This window comes from Amphiura filiformis, chromosome 17 (genome assembly GCF_039555335.1).
Source record: "Amphiura filiformis chromosome 17, Afil_fr2py, whole genome shotgun sequence".
NCBI lineage: Eukaryota > Metazoa > Echinodermata > Ophiuroidea > Amphilepidida > Amphiuridae > Amphiura > Amphiura filiformis.
The window spans coordinates 30,124,088-30,145,980 of record NC_092644.1 but is presented as its reverse complement, the minus strand read 5'-3'; the positions used below and the strand labels follow the sequence as shown (position 1 = coordinate 30,145,980).

The window sequence follows — 21,893 nt, the reverse complement described above, 5'->3', positions numbered from 1 at the left end:
TGCTAAATTACTCACGTTTCTTAATCATGGCTCTAAAATGCTCTAAAATGTCGTTTTTGTCCATAACTCAAAAACAGAATGTTGTATGAGTTTCATATTGCACCAGATTTGAGAGTAGATAATATCCTTTTGAATCATAATAAAATTTTTGATAAAATTGTTGGGTTATTCAGGGAGTGGTCACTGAAAACACCTCCTATGCTAAATTACACAAGTTTCGTAATTATGCCCTCTACTGTAGTCAAATTTCGTTTTTGTCTCGTAACTCAAAAACACTACAAATACATTTATTTACAATATCACAATGTTTTGCAGCATGTTTCCAAAATATTTTCAATGTTATTAAAACTTCAAACATTTTGTACCCTTTATGATATAACCCAACATGTAAATGTTTTGTCTAAAACTTGTGTTTGCTGAGTATAGGCATATATAAATGTTTTCTGGAAAACTTGTGTATGCTGAGTATAGGCATATCCGAGCGAATCACAAAGATCATGATGTAACAATTTGAAACAACTCATTTCTGAATATTATTTCTATTAAGACACGCTTTTGCGATGAGAAAAACAAGAAAAAAAAACACAATTGAATATACTTTTTAAAAAAAAGACCACCACTGGGACTCGAACCATTCACATCGGTCAATAGTCAAAAGGTTATCAGTCTGAGGACTAATCCGCTACGCCACGCTGCCATATATTTATTTCAATTCAAAATGGTAAAGTGTTAACAAATTTCATATAAGAGATCAAGGTGTCATTCCTGTTGCATTAAAACATTCTCAATTGGTATAGCAAATGTAAACGAACGTGACGCGTCATGAGATGCGGCCTCAAAAACATAAAATGTCGATTTTGGACCATTTTGTCATTATGGTAAACTGATACACTTTGCCATTTCTACTATACAAGTTTACACTTTCCCGATACCTGACTACTATAAAAGAACAAAACTTGTTACTTCGTTTGTGCAATGGCAGCGTGGCGTAGCGGATTAGTCCTCCGATTGTTAACCTTTTGGCTATTGACTGATGTGCATGGTTCGAGTCCCAATGGTGGTCTATATTTTTCTTTAAGTGTATTAAATTGTTTTGTTTTTTTCTTTTATTTTTTCTCATCGCAAAAGCGGATTTTGTTATAAATACTATTCAGAAAAGCGTTGTTTCAAATTGTTACATCATAATCTTTCTGATTCGCTCGGATGTGCCTATACTCAGTAAACACAAGTTTTAGAGAAAACATACATTTTACACGTTAGGTTATATCATAAAGGGTACATAACGTTTTAATAACATTAAAAAAACCATTTTGGAAACATGCTGCAAAACATTGTGATATTGTACGAAAAATGTATTTGTAGTGTTTTTGAGTTATGAGACAAAAACGAAAATTGACTCAGTATCATACAGAAGAGGGCCATAATTACAAAACTTGTGTCATTTAGCATAGGAGGTGTTGTCAGTGACCAATCCCTAAATAACTCAACATTTTATCAACAACAATTTTATTATGATTCAAAAGGATATTATCTACTCTCTAATCGTGTGCAATATGAAGCTCATACAACATTCTGTTTTTGAGTTATGGACAAAATCGACATTTTAGAGCAGTTTAGAGCCATAATTATGAAAAGTGTGTAATTTAGCATATGGGGTGTTTTCAGTGACCACTCCTAAATAAACCAAATTCTTTATCAACAATTTTATTATGATTGCAAAGCATATAATCCCCTCTCTCAAATCGTGTACAATATGAAGCTCATACAACATTCTGTTTTTGAGTTATGGACAAAATCGACATTTTAGAGCAGTTTAGAGCCATAATTATGAAACGTGTGTAATTTAGCATATGGGGTGTTTTCGGTGACCACTTCCTAAGTAAACCAAATTCGTTATCAACAATTTTATTATGATTGCAAAGTATATAACCCACTCTCAAATCGTGTGAAATTTGAAGCTCATACGACATTCCGTTTTTGAGTTATGAGACAAAAACGAAATTTAGATGAAATATTTTGCATTCGGTAGAGACAATCAAGGAAAAAAGTCCTTGGAACGCTTGGCACACTCTGTCGAAATTCCGTGCAGAATTTCTTATGTTCATGGAAATGACCTATATTGTGTTTGGGAAGAAACATGACATCTACAACAATGATTTACCCTTCCCTCTCCCCATCAAGCAATGTTGGAACACATTGGGGAACCGCTGAAGACATTGGCAATTCTCAACATTGCACGGGGAGAGGGGTGACAGTTTTCCGTTATTTACACGCAAGCGTTCCAAGACTTTTTCCTTGATTGTCTCTACCGAATGCAAAATATTTCATCTAAATTTCGTTTTTGTCTCATAACTCAAAAACGGAATGTCGTATGAGCTTCAAATTGCACACGATTTGAGAGTGGATCATATGCTTTGTAATCATAATAAAATTGTTAATAACGAATTTGGTTTATTTAGGAGTGGTCATTGGAAACACCCCTATGCTAAATTACTCACGTTTCTTAATCATGGCTCTAAAATGCTCTAAAATGTCGTTTTTTTGTCCATAACTCAAAAACAGAATGTTGTATGAGTTTCATATTGCACCAGATTTGAGAGTAGATAATATCCTTTTGAATCATAATAAAATTTTGATAAAATTGTTGGGTTATTCAGGAGTGGTCACTGAAAACACCTCCTATGCTAAATTACACAAGTTTCGTAATTATGCCCTCTACTGTAGTCAAATTTCGTTTTTGTCTCGTAACTCAAAAACACTACAAATACATTTATTTACAATATCACAATGTTTTGCAGCATGTTTCCAAAATATTTTCAATGTTATTAAAACTTCAAACATTTTGTACCCTTTATGATATAACCCAACATGTAAATGTTTTGTCTAAAACTTGTGTTTGCTGAGTATAGGCATATATAAATGTTTTCTGGAAAACTTGTGTATGCTGAGTATAGGCATATCCGAGCGAATCACAAAGATCATGATGTAACAATTTGAAACAACTCATTTCTGAATATTATTTCTATTAAGACACGCTTTTGCGATGAGAAAAACAAGAAAAAAAAACACAATTGAATATACTTTTTAAAAAAAGACCACCACTGGGACTCGAACCATTCACATCGGTCAATAGTCAAAAGGTTATCAGTCTGAGGACTAATCCGCTACGCCACGCTGCCATTTCGCAATCGAAGTAACAAGTTTTGTTCTTTTATAGTAATCAGGTATCGGGGAAAGTGTAAACTTGTATAGAGTGCTTGCACGAAAGGTCATGAGTTCAAATCATCCTCCAGACACGCTCCATAAGATATGCTAATGCATGGAGTACAAAGAATTACTTTGATCAAAACCAGTTAAACAGGTGATTGGTATTGTACTCCGTGCATTTGCATGTCCTCTGGAGCGTGTCTTTAGGATGGTTTGAACTTTGTGATCTTCCATGCAAGCACCCTATAGTAGAAACCTCAAAATGTATCAGTTTACCATAATGACAAAATGGTCCAAACTCGATATTTTATGTTTTTAGGCCGCATCTCACGAAGCGTCACGTTCGTTTACATTTGCTATACCAATTGAAAATGTTTTATTGCAACAGGAATGATATAAAATTTGTTAACAGTTAAGTTTACCAATTTGAATTGAAATAAATACGCATAAACAACTCATTTCTGAATATTATTTATATTAAAATACGCTTTTGCGATGAGAAAAAAAAAAAACAAGAAAAGAAAAAAAAAAAACAACAATTGAATATACTTTTAAAAAAAGACCACCAATGAGACTCGAACCACATCGGTCAATAGTCAAAAGGTTATCAGTCTGAGGACTAATCCGCTACGCAACGCTGCAATTTCGCAATCGAAGTAACAAGTTGTGTTCTTTTGAATTGAAAGAAATACGCATATATATTTATTTCAATTCAAAATGGTAAAGTGTTAACAAATTTCATATAAGAGATCAAGGTGTCATTCCTGTTGCATTAAAACATTCTCAATTGGTATAGCAAATGTAAACGAACGTCACGCGTCATGAGATGCGGCCTCAAAAAATAAAATGTCGATTTTGGACCATTTTGTCATTATGGTAAACTGATACACTTTGCCATTTCTAATATACAAGTTTACACTTTCCCCGATACCTGACTACTATAAAAGAACAAAACTTGTTACTTCGTTTGTGCAATGGCAGCGTGGCGTAGCGGATTAGTCCTCCGACTGTTAACCTTTTGGCTATTGACTGATGTGCATGGTTCGAGTCCCAACGGTGGTCTATATTTTTTCTTTAAGTGTATTAAATTGTTTTGTTTTTTTTTTTTTTTTTTTCTCATCGCAAAAGCGGATTTTGTTATAAATACTATTCAGAAAAGCGTTGTTTCAAATTGTTACATCATAATCTTTCTGATTCGCTCGGATGTGCCTATACTCAGTAAACACAAGTTTTAGAGAAAACATACATTTTACACGTTAGGTTATATCATAAAGGGTACATAACGTTTTAATAACATTAAAAAACCATTTTGGAAACATGCTGCAAAACATTGTGATATTGTACGAAAAATGCATTTGTAGTGTTTTTGAGTTATGAGACAAAAACGAAAATTGACTCAGTATCATACAGAAGAGGGCCATAATTACAAAACTTGTGTCATTTAGCATAGGAGGTGTTGTCAGTGACCAATCCCTAAATAACTCAACATTTTATCAACAATTTTATTATGATTCAAAAGGATATTATCTACTCTCTAATCGTGTGCAATATGAAGCTCATACAACATTCTGTTTTTGAGTTATGGACAAAATCGACATTTTAGAGCAGTTTAGAGCCATAATTATGAAAAGTGTGTAATTTAGCATATGGGGTGTTTTCAGTGACCACTCCCTAAATAAACCAAATTCTTTATCAACAATTTTATTATGATTGCAAAGCATATAATCCCCTCTCAAATCGTGTACAATATGAAGCTCATACAACATTCTGTTTTTGAGTTATGGACAAAATCGACATTTTAGAGCAGTTTAGAGCCATAATTATGAAACGTGTGTAATTTAGCATATGGGGTGTTTTCGGTGACCACTTCCTAAGTAAACCAAATTCGTTATCAACAATTTTATTATGATTGCAAAGTATATAACCCACTCTCAAATCGTGTGAAATTTGAAGCTCATACGACATTCCGTTTTTGAGTTATGAGACAAAAACGAAATTTAGATGAAATATTTTGCATTCGGTAGAGACAATCAAGGAAAAAGTCCTTGGAACGCTTGGCACACTCTGTCGAAATTCCGTGCAGAATTTCTTATGTTCATGGAAATGACCTATATTGTGTTTGGGAAGAAACATGACATCTACAACAATGATTTACCCTTCCCTCTCCCCATCAAGCAATGTTGGAACACATTGGGGAACCGCTGAAGACATTGGCAATTCTCAACATTGCACGGGGAGAGGGGTGACAGTTTTCCGTTATTTACACGCAAGCGTTCCAAGACTTTTTCCTTGATTGTCTCTACCGAATGCAAAATATTTCATCTAAATTTCGTTTTTGTCTCATAACTCAAAAACGGAATGTCGTATGAGCTTCAAATTGCACACGATTTGAGAGTGGATCATATGCTTTGTAATCATAATAAAATTGTTAATAACGAATTTGGTTTATTTAGGAGTGGTCATTGGAAACACCCCTATGCTAAATTACTCACGTTTCTTAATCATGGCTCTAAAATGCTCTAAAATGTCGTTTTTGTCCATAACTCAAAAACAGAATGTTGTATGAGTTTCATATTGCACCAGATTTGAGAGTAGATAATATCCTTTTGAATCATAATAAAATTTTTGATAAAATTGTTGGGTTATTCAGGAGTGGTCACTGAAAACACCTCCTATGCTAAATTACACAAGTTTCGTAATTATGCCCTCTACTGTAGTCAAATTTCGTTTTTGTCTCGTAACTCAAAAACACTACAAATACATTTATTTACAATATCACAATGTTTTGCAGCATGTTTCCAAAATATTTTCAATGTTATATTAAAACTTCAAACATTTTGTACCCTTTATGATATAACCCAACATGTAAATGTTTTGTCTAAAACTTGTGTTTGCTGAGTATAGGCATATATAAATGTTTTCTGGAAAACTTGTGTATGCTGAGTATAGGCATATCCGAGCGAATCACAAAGATCATGATGTAACAATTTGAAACAACTCATTTCTGAATATTATTTCTATTAAGACACGCTTTTGCGATGAGAAAAACAAGAAAAAAAAAACACAATTGAATATACTTTTTAAAAAAAGACCACCACTGGGACTCGAACCATTCACATCGGTCAATAGTCAAAAGGTTATCAGTCTGAGGACTAATCCGCTACGCCACGCTGCCATTTCGCAATCGAAGTAACAAGTTTTGTTCTTTTATAGTAATCAGGTATCGGGGAAAGTGTAAACTTGTATAGAGTGCTTGCACGAAAGGTCATGAGTTCAAATCATCCTCCAGACACGCTCCATAAGATATGCTAATGCATGGAGTACAAAGAATTACTTTGATCAAAACCAGTTAAACAGGTGATTGGTATTGTACTCCGTGCATTTGCATGTCCTCTGGAGCGTGTCTTTAGGATGGTTTGAACTTTGTGATCTTCCATGCAAGCACCCTATAGTAGAAACCTCAAAATGTATCAGTTTACCATAATGACAAAATGGTCCAAAATCGATATTTTATGTTTTTAGGCCGCATCTCACGAAGCGTCACGTTCGTTTACATTTGCTATACCAATTGAAAATGTTTTATTGCAACAGGAATGATATAAAATTTGTTAACAGTTAAGTTTACCAATTTGAATTGAAATAAATACGCATAAACAACTCATTTCTGAATATTATTTATATTAAAATACGCTTTTGCGATGAGAAAAAAAAAGAAAAGAAAAAAGAAAAAAACAACAATTGAATATACTTTTAAAAAGACCACCATTGGGACTCGAACCACATTGGTCAATAGTCAAAGGTTATCAGTCTGAGGACTAATCCGCTACGCCACGCTGCCATTTCGCAATCAAGTAACAAGTTGTGTTCTTTTATAGTAATCGTGAAAGAAATACGCATATATATTGTATTTTACCAATTCAAAATGGTAAAATCGTGTTAACAAATTTCATATAAGAGATCAAGGTGTCATTCTATACCAATGAGAATGTTTTTAATGCATTAAACATTCTCAATTGGTATAGCAAATGTAAACGAACGTTACGCGTCATGAGATGCGCCTCAAAAATTCATAAAATGTCGATTTTGGACCATTTTGTCATTATGGTAAACTGATACACTTTGCCATTTCTACTATACAAGTTTACACTTTCCCGATACCTGACTACTATAAAAGAACAAAACTTGTTACTTCGTTTGTGCAATGGCAGCGTGGCGTAGCGGATTAGTCCTCCGACTGTTAACCTTTTGGCTATTGACTGATGTGCATGGTTCGAGTCCCAATGGTGGTCTTTATTTTTTCTTTAGTGTATTAAATTGTTTTGTTTTTTTTCTTTTATTTTTTTCTCATCGCAAAAGCGGATTTTGTTATAAATACTATTCAGAAAAGCGTTGTTTCAAATTGTTACATCATAATCTTTCTGATTCGCTCGGATGTGCCTATACTCAGTAAACACAAGTTTTAGAGAAAACATACATTTTACACGTTAGGTTATATCATAAAGGGTACATAACGTTTTAATAACATTAAAAACCATTTTGGAAACATGCTGCAAAACATTGTGATATTGTACGAAAAATGCATTTGTAGTGTTTTTGAGTTATGAGACAAAAACGAAAATTGACTCAGTATCATACAGAAGAGGGCCATAATTACAAAACTTGTGTCATTTAGCATAGGAGGTGTTGTCAGTGACCAATCCCTAAATAACTCAACATTTTATCAACAATTTTATTATGATTCAAAAGGATATTATCTACTCTCTAATCGTGTGCAATATGAAGCTCATACAACATTCTGTTTTTGAGTTATGGACAAAATCGACATTTTAGAGCAGTTTAGAGCCATAATTATGAAAAGTGTGTAATTTAGCATATGGGGTGTTTTCAGTGACCACTCCCTAAATAAACCAAATTCTTTATCAACAATTTTATTATGATTGCAAAGCATATAATCCCCTCTCAAATCGTGTACAATATGAAGCTCATACAACATTCTGTTTTTGAGTTATGGACAAAATCGACATTTTAGAGCAGTTTAGAGCCATAATTATGAAACGTGTGTAATTTAGCATATGGGGTGTTTTCGGTGACCACTTCCTAAGTAAACCAAATTCGTTATCAACAATTTTATTATGATTGCAAAGTATATAACCCACTCTCAAATCGTGTGAAATTTGAAGCTCATACGACATTCCGTTTTTGAGTTATGAGACAAAAACGAAATTTAGATGAAATATTTTGCATTCGGTAGAGACAATCAAGGAAAAAGTCCTTGGAACGCTTTACACACTCTGTCGAAATTCCGTGCAGAATTTCTTATGTTCATGGAAATGACCTATATTGTGTTTGGGAAGAAACATGACATCTACAACAATGATTTACCCTTCCCTCTCCCATCAAGCAATGTTGGAACACATTGGGGAACCGCTGAAGACATTGGCAATTCTCAACATTGCACGGGGGAGAGGGGGTGACAGTTTTCCGTTATTTACACGCAAGCGTTCCAAGACTTTTTTCCTTGATTGTAGGTACAATTTTCAAGCCTTCCTATTTATTTTATTATTTATTTTATATCGCGCCTTTTGTAGATGTAAGGGCCTTTGCAAAAAAATAACCTTATAGAAACCACCTTTGCAATCAAATTTGAGCTCATTTGGTGACACTACTTTATGTAACTTGACTAATGCTTTCAAAAAACAAAAAACAAAAAAATGGAGTATCTCATTTTTAATTAAATCCGACAAAATGACATTTTTGAGCATTTCCAAAGCTACAGCTTACGTAAATTACAATGATTTTTTTCAACCATAGTAACCCCAAAACTGTTCCATTTGGTTTTGATAGTTAACGAACATTCAAGGCTACTAAAAAATATTTTCCTAAAATTTTATATTCATTTTAATTTAAGTTCAAATTTCCGGAAATTCCCTAAGATTTCCCAAACGGGAAGGGAAGGTGGTATGAAGGCCAAACAACCACCAAAATGTGTATTTTACCCACACTCTAATGACATGTCAACAACTCAATGTCGGCTAAAAGTGGATGCAAAGGCTTTTGCAACAGAGCTCTTCATATACCGTAAACGTTCGCCTAATGGCGCACCTGGGCTCCTTTGCCTTGGAGTAAATATCATGTACAAATAGAAAGCTCCCTCATCTTACAATCCGAACAAGAATTAAGGGTATGTGCCCTTTGCTGATGGGATTTTTATGGGAGGGTACGTTTAGTTTGTGTCTAAAATTTCAGTTATATTAAGGGAGCCCATAGCGCCATTAGGCGAACGTTTACGGTATATATATAAGTGTCATTCAAAGCAAAATAAGCACCTGGTTGTTTATTTCGCCTGTGAAATAAATGTGGATTTTGCAATTATAACATTTAACCTTTTGATTAAGCACCTTTTGTTTCTTTCTGTGTATGTAATTAAGTAAATCAATTCACACCAATCACGATAGCTCCCTGAGGTTTCCTATGTAGGTAAACCAAGACAATAATAGCGAGAGGTTGTGATTGCTTTTAACGTCAATGCTTACTGTTAGCTGAACGACAGATAAATCCATTGACTTTTAGCTATCCGTACGCCAGATATATCAATTGCAAAGCAGTTCCAACAGAGTGATGTTGAATTGATATAACTGGCGTAAGCGTAGAAGTTGGCGTTGACGTCAAAAACCTCAACCTCGCAAATAAGCTGTTAGTTCTTTGTCCAGGGAAATTTTAAGCTTGTACGTGAAAAAGCTAGTTAAGTAAGTAAGCAAGTAGTTTTAAGTAAGGGGTGTTATAAATTGCGTATGCAAATACCTTTTCTTTGTGCACTTTTAAGTAAGCAAGCAAGTAAGTAAGTTTTGTTTCAATGACGTATGTACAGCTTGTCGCCATTTGCAATAATAAAATACTACAAGTTATACCATTTAACCTCTGGGCATTGTTTTCTATATATATGAGTGTTCCATTTAAGCGTCTCTCCTGAAAATAGTTCTATATTTTATATACATTTTGAATGTTTATTTTTATATGTGAGTACACTAAACAATAACATCACACCACTGTGGTCATATCGAGGGCTCAGTGCACCAAAGCCTCATCCGCTGCGTAATGTTGTGTATTAATGCAATCGTGCTTATGAATAACACCAAGGAAATAAATGGAGATGAGGTTTTGCTGCAATGAGCCCTCAATATTTATCAGTCATTTTACCTTGTATAATACATGTTTTGTTATTTGGTAACGACTGAAAATTTAAACTAAATATTCAATATATTCTTTAAAAAAATATAACTCAAATAATTTCAATTACATAATGTAAAACCATTTTCTCTGTATGATTTAAGTAAGTATAGTTTAAGTAAACAAAATACTTTAGTAATTAAAGCCATATTATAACATTTGCTGAGGAAGACGCCCTCACTGAATTTTTAAAATTCCTTTTTTACACGATTAAATTGTACTTTATTAAACCAATATACCCTGCAAAAATCAAGACTCTAAGTGCTGTAGTTTTGTCAAAATCCGCGATTTTGAATTAAAGGCTGATTCAGCGCTTTATTATTACGATGGAATTATTAGCCGAACGCATACACGATGTTCATAACACACAGTACGTCACGGCGTGCAGGCAGTGATATACACAACAAAGGGTCGTACCACAACATGACCGAAGGAGTGGTACGTATTGGCGACATGTGCGCTGGTAGTAAATTCAATTTTCTTTGCTTTGCCGTAGTTGTTCGGCTCAAAAATAAAAGGGATATATCTGACAGTAAAAGCTAACATTTTATGGCAAAGAAATGCTTATCTATTTTGTTTGAAAATGTTATAATATTGCTTTAAGTAAGTAAGGGTTATTCCTACTGCGTATGTACAGGTTGTTGCTGTATGGATTTTGCAATAATAAACTACTATTTTACACTTTAATTTTCTATCCAAGTACAAATCCATAATGTATCTACATTCTACTATTCAAAAGGCTTCATTTTCTATGTGCTATGGATAGAAATATCTTCATCACTCTTCATGCGTTGTCTTGAAGTAACCATTTGGTTTATACGCTGAAAAATAGACACAATTACATGTTTATAGAAATGATTCAAAATTAGTTAAGTTTAAATCTCTGAGCACAAGCTTCAACTTCGTCAGTACTACTGTTTTCTTCGTTTTGTAATTTCAAAAATACCAAATGACAATTTGAATGACTTATCCTTCACTTTTAAGCAATTTATAAACAATTTACATTTTTTCACACTTGCGCTGGGATCACTGAATGGATCTTTAAGGTGAAATTATCTTCTTTGATGTTACATGTATTTATAAATGTGTGTCAACTACTGAAACAACGAGTTATGGCAACTCTTATAGCATTTGGCAGTTCTTTTTATTTCACATTTATTTTGTCATTAAAGCAGATTCAGCAATTTAGTCTACTAGTCTTACCATTAACTGAATCACTCAATTAATACCGCAAACCTCTACGTCCCTGTATGGTAAAAAGGGTAGAACGCAGAATTATGTTAAATCCGTCAGATGTCGTATATAATTATAAAAAGAAAACAAAACGTAATAGGCTATATTAAAACATGCTTTTCAATAAACGCCCTCCACTAAATGGATTTTGGGGAGCTGCACAAATAGGTGGATGTTACAAACTTTTATAGTGCGGATAGGTTTGCGTCGGGTTCGGCTCAGTGCAGCTGGCCTAGTTAATGCGATCTGATTCTGATGATTCAGCGAAATTACAGCGCTTTGAATAATCGGGAAAATGCGCTATAAATCCAAAATGTATTATTTATCTTACTTTATTATTTATTTGATTTAATTATAATAGATTTAAAATCCTATGTCCTATGTTGAAATTTGCTTTATTTAGTTATTTATTATAGTTTTAAAATCATATGTCCTATGTTGAAATTGTAGCCCGACGGCAATGCACCCTATATTTTCACTGTTAATTTTAACAACGAAATGTTGCAAATTAATGCCATCGTATGAATCTTACCTGCGGAATTCCATATCTAGGGTCCTGCGGGTAATTATTACCGATGTAATAAGGTGGTGGTGGTGGTGGTACATTGCCTTGTACCAAAGGCCTTCTAGGTATAGGTTGTTGCTGTACAAGTCTTGGAGCGGCCCTAGTGGTAGAAGTGCGTGAAACGTACAGGCAGCCAACGAGCCCAAGAACGCCAAGCATTAGCAGCAAGCCAATACCTCCACCAATACCAACAATGACGGAATTCGACACAGTGGAACCTAGAAAGTATATGAAACGTAGATCATGGTATAGTTGAGAATGGCAACACTGTACTAAGTCTTATTATTAAGGTGACGAAATATCACGATTTTCATCAATGCCCCTCTTCTTTTTTTTTCGTGCAAATATATGAAGAACATAAATATGTTAATCACCTTATGACCTCAAATCATAAGATATCTCTACTGACCAAAGGGTTTTTAAACCATCTTATTAGTATTCAGGGTATTCGAGCCTCTCCACCCAAATTAATCGTGAACCTGAGCCCCCGTTAGCCACCTGGTCTCTGTTCATTAAAACTTGTGCTTAATACTTTACCTTCATCATCCGTTGGCTCATCAACATCACCTGGTGTTCCTCCATCATCATCATTAATGCAGATCGAAATCACAAATGGGTAAGCCAGAGCATTGTTACCATCAGGCGAAGGATCGGATAGTACCAACTCAAAGGTTTCTTTGCTTTCTGGTATTTCATCGTCATTGATGGTAACCTCTACGTCAACTTTGTCTTGCCTTGCCAGGAAATTCACCGTTGAACGAACATCCAAAAAGTCAACCCCATTACCATCAGCTGGATCCGCATCATCTAGGTTGGAGAGAGCTACTTCCCGACTGGTTACCACTAGGCATCAAAACAAAAATGTATACTTTACTATATAGATAGCAAAAGAGTTAAGGTGCTCCTTGGTCACTCCTGTAAGTGATCAACAGAAGACAAACATGTCCTAGCCAGCAGCTAATTGTTGAACCCTTTAGCATGTTTAGCTCAAACACCTTATTCATGTTATTTGTTGAAATCAGTCAAGAAATAAAGACACGGTGATCCAAAATCTCAAGGAACATGCAAATTCAAAAGTTGCAGATTGCTCTATTGGACATGTTGGATGCCCTATTGATTTGTACATAAAGCGTTCTCGAACAAGAGAACTTAATTGCACCGTATTTTCCATGAATTAGAACATCAACTGATTAGAACATCAACTGATCAACCAGTTATATCTTAAAACAGTTTTAACTGTTTAAGATTAGACCTTAAAACTTCTCGAACCACCAACCTAGGAATTATACCACTACCACTACACAATGCAATCCCGAGCGGTTAAATCTTAATACTTAAATTCAATGAAATGATATATTTGTGTGAAGTACACGAGATTAGTGGTTTAATTGTTTAAAAAGAACAGGTTTTCATCATTTACCATGGTTTGAACCTGGGACTCCTGTATCTAGTCAGTATTCTAACTAACTGAGATATCAAGGAAGCCAGTAGCATGGAGCATTTAAATAGTTATATTATAATTAATCATTATATTATACAGGTTTAAGGTTCAAAATTACATTATTCCTCCAGCTTTTCGAACCATCATGGAGGATTCTAAAGTCTGCACGAAAAGTAACGCAGCTGTTATAAATACACCTATAGCTTCAGAACTAATAATTGTTTTCACAATATTTCAACAAAGAGAGAAGGATGATTTATTTACGCGCATTTTAATACCCCATTTGTCAAATGTTGTTCAATATTAAGAACACAGTAGACTAGTGCTTTTAAAGAAAAATACCCGAATTTAAAAGTTGCAGTTTACAGCGATCAATGGTTATTATGCCAGCACTGTAGCACGTTAAGTCCGCCATTATCTTCGCGCTAAATTCGGGTATTTTTCTTTCAAAATTGGGTATCAAAATGCGCGTAAATAAATCAGCCTTCTTTTTATGTTAAAATATTGTGAAAACAGTTATTGGTTCTGAAGCTATAGGTGTATTTATAACAGCTGCGTTAGTTTTTGTGCAGACTTTATTACCTCCAAGATCCATTATTCAAAATCGTGCACTGTGATTTGTTGAAACGCATCACGTGAAAGACCATTAATTAACAATAAAGTGGCCAAGGCAACAAACTTTATGTTCTTCTTGCATCACAACGCATAATTATATATACAAAGCGCGATATATTATATTAGCGCCGTTACGCATTCTGCGCAAAGCATTACGCTTGATTACGCGTTCAATAATTCTACAATATTCTCTATCACTTACGATTTGGCTCCAACTTGAAATATTTGGGGAAAAAGTGATATTTTCTCTTTAAATCGCACTATTTTGTGGTAATAGAATAGAAATAAAGGGTGCGACAGTTTACACGCAAAAAATGTGTCCTCGGCAGTAAAAACGTTTAAATAATGGGTTCGGCTCGGACACATTATTTGCGTGTAAAGGATAATGCATTACCCTTTATTTCTTAAATATAAAATTATTTATTAAGGCGAGTGGGATGGAAGGTGCCATATTTGACCCGCTTTAAAACTAAATACATTGATCTGATAGACAATTAGTCAAAAAAGTAAATAATCGCACTTATAATTCCATAGGTCTTGCACTTCTTGGGTTAAGGCCAATTATATATCAAAATGAAACGCTTTCCCCTCATATATCATGCATGTGGGGCGGGGATGACATCTATTATATCAAGCATTAGGATCTTCTTATATAACTCATACAATTCCTCTTTTTATCATCTTTATTTGTCTCAATATTTGAGTGCAAACACCGGCAGGTCATGCTCCCCTCATATGCGCCTTAATAATTGAAGCCAAGCAATTAGAGAGAACTTGGTGATTGTTCTTTTTTCTTTTAATCACAGCACGTTACACGATGTCAATAATAATAACCTACAGTTTGATCAGCTCGTAATCGGCGGGCCTTACAACATCGCGGATTACTATCAATATATTTTATTTTGAGAATTGTCCTGTGACATATCTCGCCAGAAGCATCATAATTTATTAATTGAAGTCCTATACTTTGTCTACTTTGTTTAACACGCAAAATATAGACCATACAGGTCAACTATATAACTCTTAACGTCGGTCTACTTTTTGGCGTAGTGGAAAAGCCTTAATAATTCCCACAGATTACGAGCTGATCAAAGTATAGTAAACATTTGTCGTAGAGAAACAAGTTACACTCTTTATTTTTTTTTTTTCAAAATATTAGATTTCGTTCCTGTTTTTGGCACTTGATGTTGATGGGTGAACATCAATATCACTCCTTCGTTATTTTATAATCACGTAATACCCTTCTTGTTCTCGCTTTCGTTATTTTATCATGGAAGAAGAATAGAGCACGAAGTGCGATGGAATTGCAACTCCGATCGTCGATGTCAGGTCAGCGATCGTCACGCTTGCAACATGTGGACGTAGATGGCAGCAGCATTTTTCTGTCATTAGCATAAGTCTCCACAGCACTACGCAGTACTATCGTAGGTGGCAGCAGCATTTTTCTGCAGTTTTCAGTAGGCTATCAGCAGGGTAATACACAGGGGAAGCCGACGCTGACGCCATCTTTTTGTATTGGGCTTGTATAGAAGTTGCAACGGCCTGATTTTATAATACGTGATATCGATGTTCACCCCATCAGCGGCAGGAAAGTGCCAATTATAGGAATGGTCTACAGGTTAATTGCAATGCAAACCAATAATGTTGTTATACGTACAAACTGATCCTGCTCCACTTGGAAGTTTTCCATTATATCCAACTATATTTATGGTCACTGTAAAAGTGCCAACCGATTCGTCTACTCGCATACATCCTTCGGCTCCGACAAATCGAATTACATCTTAAAACAAAAAACATGGAAAAATGATTCATGGTGGAATAACCACAGATCATGTAGGTCAAACTAAAGGCTACTTAACGTATCGTCGCCGTAACGCGACCAATAAATTGCATAATACATCAAACATTGACGAATGTTCAAAGTTTCATGGTGGGATAACCACAGATCATATAGGTCAAACTAAAGGCATAAAAACATTGACAAATCCTAGGCTAAACTAAAGACTACAAGGTTAAGGGTATAAAGCCTCAACAAACTGTAGTCGCATATTACAATTATCCAACACGACCAATAAATTGTATATATTAAACTCTATTTTAATAGAATGCATGCGGTTAGTCTGTTTCAATATAATAAACTTAGTAACTAGAACGTGGCTATTAGATATCCACTTAATTAATTTATTATTGATATGATATACTGGCACATAATCAGGAAATTTTGGATCTCAATGTTTTCATGCCGAGTTTCTATTTTTTTAATTAGAAAAATAGCAGGACTAACTTTATGCGTCCAAACTTGCTTCCCCCATTCCATGAATTTTACCACTGCCGTGAAGCACTGATGCGTCTTGCATCTCTCATCAATTGACCTTTTCGGTAAATCCCATAACCCTTTGCGAGTACACCTGAGAACTCGTCATTTTACGTCACTTCGACTTGCAATGCGCAGTAACGATGTTCGATAAACGATGTGCGCATCGGCGCAGAGCGGCGTGACGCAGAATGACGAGTTCTTAGGTGTACTCGCAAAGGCTTATGGGATTTACCGAAAAGGTCAATCCTTGAATGAAATGAAATGAAAATGAATGAAACTCACTGTCATTGTCCTCGATAATTGTTTCCTTCGCCTGTCCAAGATCGTTGCCATCTTCATCAGTCAAATATAACTCGAAATTTTCGGGTGGCTCCAAGATTGTGTCATCATATATGACCACATCAACCATTCTTGATGTGACTCCTTGTCCAAAGACAAGGGGGACTCTATCTAGACCACGGTAGTCACCTGGTGTTTCGGCTCTTCCATTTCGAGTTGAAATGTCTAGGATGAAGGTAGAAGAAGTCAACATTAAAAACATACAGTATTAACCTTGAACGGAATATTATCCTTAATATCACAGACTTGACTATTGTACATTGAAGTCATAGTTCTCTGTCTACAAATTAAGGTTAGCAACTATTTTAAACTGTTGCGATTTGGTAGTTCACATCAGCTTGCGAATGGTAGTGAACTTTGGCAAAAATTGCATTGATCATTTTATAGCGAGTATGTAGAAGAATTCAATTATCACAGATATACTTTTGTAGGTCCTGTGATTCTTGAGTTATGTTGTAAAGAGGGGTTAAAAAACACTTTTGTAAAACGAACATAACTCATTAACAACAATAAATCAAGCAAGTTTTCAAAGTATATATGATTTGTAGAATGAACTTTTGTAAGACATCAAAGTGTTATTTTTCAATAATATATTGATTAAGATAATGAAAACTCGAAATGTTGGCTGCTTCGACCAACAATACCGCATCTACCCTTAAGGGCGAAAGTTTCGGGACAAAGTTATTTATTAATACCTGTGCATTATATATTCTATCGCAAAAACACACCTTGAGGCAATTAGTACGACAAGTCAAATAACCAATGGTCAGACACAAATTTTGGATTGCGCATAAACATGATAACAATGATACCTGTACCGTAACTATAAATCAAGACAAACTACGTGCTCATGTGTAATAGAAAATACCATTTAACAAAATAAAGTTGCTACTTTATAGCAAAATAATATTTCAGGAGATATTGTGTAAACATGGTAAAAGGGGCTGGTGCATGCTGAACCGGTAACTTTATAACTGCCACACTTGTAAGAAGCGCCAACTAGGAATCTTAACTGTGAGAAAGTGTCGAACCGAGGTTCAACTCATCTCCCCGGCCCATTTAAAGACTGGAATTATAAATCTTACAAGCTGTTTCTTCTTCGTCTGTAGATCCTGTTCGATATACAGTACATGTTATCATACGGTCCCCTTCAGATACGGTACGGACTGCATCTCCCAACATACCCAACCGGAAAGTACCTGTGAATACAAAAATAATAATTATTAAGCTTTATTAAGAATACTATTTCAAACACAGAAGGATTAGGTATAACAAAACATTCATTTGATATACATGTGGTATCAGTAGGCCTACACATGAAATACCACTATGGGCATAAAATGTACAAGTATAGACCAACGATACTCATCTTCATATGTGCACGGAGGCCAGTATTGTTTTTATAGAAATCCCTGTAAGTTGACAATTAGAGAATAAAGGTATTGTTTTTAGCCGCTGGAGTGCATCTATAGTCTCATATATTAACACGGGCACATAATTATTTTAAGTAAAACAACGAGGCGGAGCCGAGTTGTTTTACGACAAAAATAATGATGTCGCGTATTATATGCGACGCACGATAGATGCACGAGAGCGGCTAAAAACAATACCTTTATTCTCATTCTTAAACACTTAAGTATACCAAATTTTAATCAAATTAACTCCTACATTTTACAAGCAATTACCTAGTGCTTAGAATCGATCAGTCACGTTGTTGCTATGCACCTCCGATTAGTTCAAATAACACGTACGAGTACCGCGTCGACTCGCACGCGCTAGGTCGTGTTATTTCGTGTCATATCACACGGGTAAGAACATGCTCAAGTCTTTAAGAATTGGCCCCATGGGCCATTGTGAGGACACCGATTTTCATGGTTGGTTGCTCCATCCATTACAATCCACATCCTACAACACTACACATGGACGGAATGTAATGATACCAGAATTTACAATAACAAAATTTGCAAGAACGGAAAATTCTTGCACTCACAAGTAAATGACGTAAATAAACACCCCTTTTGCTATGATTTCTCTTTAATACATTGATCGTAGCCGGAAAGAGGAAGGATTTGTTTACTTGAACATGATGAAGTAAGTTGGCATTGCAATGAGGATTTCTAGCATCTCATCTTCCAACCATATCAATTAATAAAGCTTACCATCATCATCTCTGATGTAGACAATGGTTTCCCTGGCGTCAGAGTTGATCGTCGCATCAGTCGGTTGTCTGATTTCCCGAATTATTACTTTGAAACTCCTGAGTCCATCTTCTTCCAAGTCGTCATCAAATATAGGAACTCTAACGGTTTGTTCTACCTGGTCTCGAAGAAATGTGACGGTGATTGGAGAATTGTCGAAGTCGCGGTTGATTAGTGCAGCTGTCGATACGCCCTCCACATCCAGCGGAATCAGCTGAAGCGCTGTTGGAATAAGGACACGTTTTGTAGATTACAACATTAGCATTGATTCATACCATCATAGTGTAGCTAGGGGTTGTGGAGCCCGGGGCCAAGGATACATAATTTCTAAAACGAATTGCGCGCGGAGCGCGAGAACATTTGAACCAAATACCACTAATTAATTTTGATTTTAATGAAGTTAAAATGACTATCTGTGGTGAAATGCGCGTGAAAATTTTGACTTTCATCGTTTGGAGGGGGCGCATAATCGATGATGAATTGATCAATTCGCCCCCCCCCCCCGGTGGCGCCCAGGGCACGTGCCCCCTGTCCCATCGCTATACTCCACCATCGTTTTAATATGCATGATGCAAATTTGGCCTAGCTACGTTACCCCCCCCCCATGCCCACTACTATAGGGTCCACAACTTATAAGTTTCCCCCTAAATACTTTTTTGAATAAGTCGAAAAATATTTGACGAAATGCAGAGGTGTAAAAATGTATGGGTAGCCTTATTTGTTTTACACATATGGACCAAATTATAGCTTCACACGTCATTGCGTTTAGTCACAATGGTTCATTTTGTAAAATAAGAATCCGCTTTAAACAGTGTTAAAAGTTGCATCTGAGTCATGGGAATCAAGTCTCAAACAATGCAGTAGGCCAGGTCTATTCATGTTTTTGTTAAAGAAAGCCTGACTGCTATGGACTCAGGTGCAACATTAAAAATGACCTCTTTTCGTACACAATTGACCATTGTGACTGAACGCAATGATGTGTGACGCTATAAATTGGTCCACATGTGTAAAACAAACAGGGCTATACATACCTTTTTATATTTTTACATTTCGTAAAATATTTTCCGACTTATTTTCAAAAATATTAGGAGGAACTTATGGTTGTGGACCCTATATCTTCGTCCTCTTCCACATCGTTGTCGACACTTATATCACCATCACCGGTTTCATTATCAATTTGTTAACGGACACACTCATGCTTTGTATAGTTATGTGTCACTTACTGACAGTTTCCGATGTCGCAAGTAATTCTTGGGGGCCACTCCTCACCAATGTGATCTCAGCAAATCCATCACTTTCTACGACGGTTACCGTAGCATCTTGCATACCAATGTTCACCTCTGGAACCATTTACAAAGAAATAACAATTAATCAGGACAAACTTATCTCTATTCACTTATGCTGGGAACTTAAATGTAACATTATTAATCATATAAATGGCGTTTTATATCATGCCCAAACTTTGAGATCTCGAAAATAGATATTACGCTTGAGCATGTTGAGCACTGTCCTTGAAGTACTCACTGCATTTCCTGCACCCTTTTAGGTATGGGTCATCAGGGTAAAAAAACAATGGTCTGAAAAAGGGTTAGGCATATAGAAAAAGATTTAAAAACGTTTTAAAACGTTTTGTATGGAAACACGCTACAAAAATATTTTAGAAATGTTTTCAAAATATTATTGTAAAATATGTGTTGCAAACATTTTGTTTTGTCAACACTTGGATAACATCATGTTAGAATATTTGCAGTGGGTTATCAACAAATGTTTTTGAAGTTATGAAAATGAATATATGAATACAAAAGCCACCCAAGTCCATACTTTGACCAAATTGAGTTAAGCATGGGAAAGTGTTGCTATACATAGGCCTGTCATATGTATGAAAGAACAACTCAAATTCATCCTTTGTGTCTATTGAACATGTGAAAAATAGCATGTATGAAAGAATCAACCCAAATCCATGATTTGAGTCTTGTAACACGTTCATTGAAATCCAGTATGTATAAAAGTTCACTTGTAACACATTCATTGCTGGAGAGTGACTTTTGGAAAAGAAAATGGGTTTAATCAAGGAAAGTGTGTGGTTTATATTGTATGGCAGAATGCTTATCAACATTATACATAACTGTGTGCTTTATTTTGTATTATCTTACTAGTGGTAATCCAGAATTTAAAATGAACCCCACGAAGTCCCTGAAATGCTAATCGTCCTACCTAATACAGTTTAACCCACCCATATTGACCAGGTAAATCTAACTGAAGGAATTAAAATGATACACAGGTTTTTTCTCAAAATCACTTCCCATGGACTTGGGTGGGTTTTGGATTCATGTCTTCAAATGTTTAATATCCTTTATATGTCCTTTATATAACCCGATATTTTCTGGCACCTTTTGCGAATGATGTCGAAAACATTTTGTGTTTGCTGGTATGATGGACATAGTACTTACCGTCATTATCCAAAATAGTTATAACCAAATCACTGACTCCAATTGCACATGCAGAACCAGACAGTTTCGCCTGAAACTTTTCAGTTTTCTCCACTAAATAATCATCAAGGACGAGGATGTCGACAGTCTTCGATGATTCCCCTGGTCCGAAGACTAGAAGTTGTGTGAATGATTCAAAGTCATCACCGGCTGTGGCTCTATTGATGGTATTGATGTCGCTCACGACTCCTGACGTAAGCACTTTAGAAGAGGAACAAAATACAAGGTTATTGAACTCAAATGTATTACAATGTCACGCACT

General features: G+C 35.3%; 1 protein-coding gene across 2 annotated transcripts in view; it reads right to left on the bottom strand.

The window, feature by feature from the left end:
• Nucleotides 1-10,146: 10,146 nt before the first annotated feature.
• LOC140137600 (uncharacterized) overlaps nucleotides 10,147-21,893 on the bottom strand; it is a 235,912-nt gene continuing 224,165 nt past the window's right edge. For both annotated transcript variants that reach the window (XM_072159331.1, XM_072159332.1), the window contains exons 22-31: nucleotides 21,593-21,832; nucleotides 20,366-20,482; nucleotides 19,104-19,364; nucleotides 18,030-18,143; nucleotides 16,888-17,109; nucleotides 15,946-16,068; nucleotides 12,770-13,075; nucleotides 12,200-12,450; nucleotides 11,638-11,680; nucleotides 10,147-11,255 (exon numbers count right to left, since the gene is read on the bottom strand). In XM_072159331.1, the coding sequence (XP_072015432.1) occupies nucleotides 11,657-11,680; nucleotides 12,200-12,450; nucleotides 12,770-13,075; nucleotides 15,946-16,068; nucleotides 16,888-17,109; nucleotides 18,030-18,143; nucleotides 19,104-19,364; nucleotides 20,366-20,482; nucleotides 21,593-21,832 (1,658 nt within the window). In that variant the 3' untranslated portion in view covers nucleotides 10,147-11,255; nucleotides 11,638-11,656. The remainder of the gene's footprint in view (nucleotides 11,256-11,637; nucleotides 11,681-12,199; nucleotides 12,451-12,769; nucleotides 13,076-15,945; nucleotides 16,069-16,887; nucleotides 17,110-18,029; nucleotides 18,144-19,103; nucleotides 19,365-20,365; nucleotides 20,483-21,592; nucleotides 21,833-21,893) is intronic.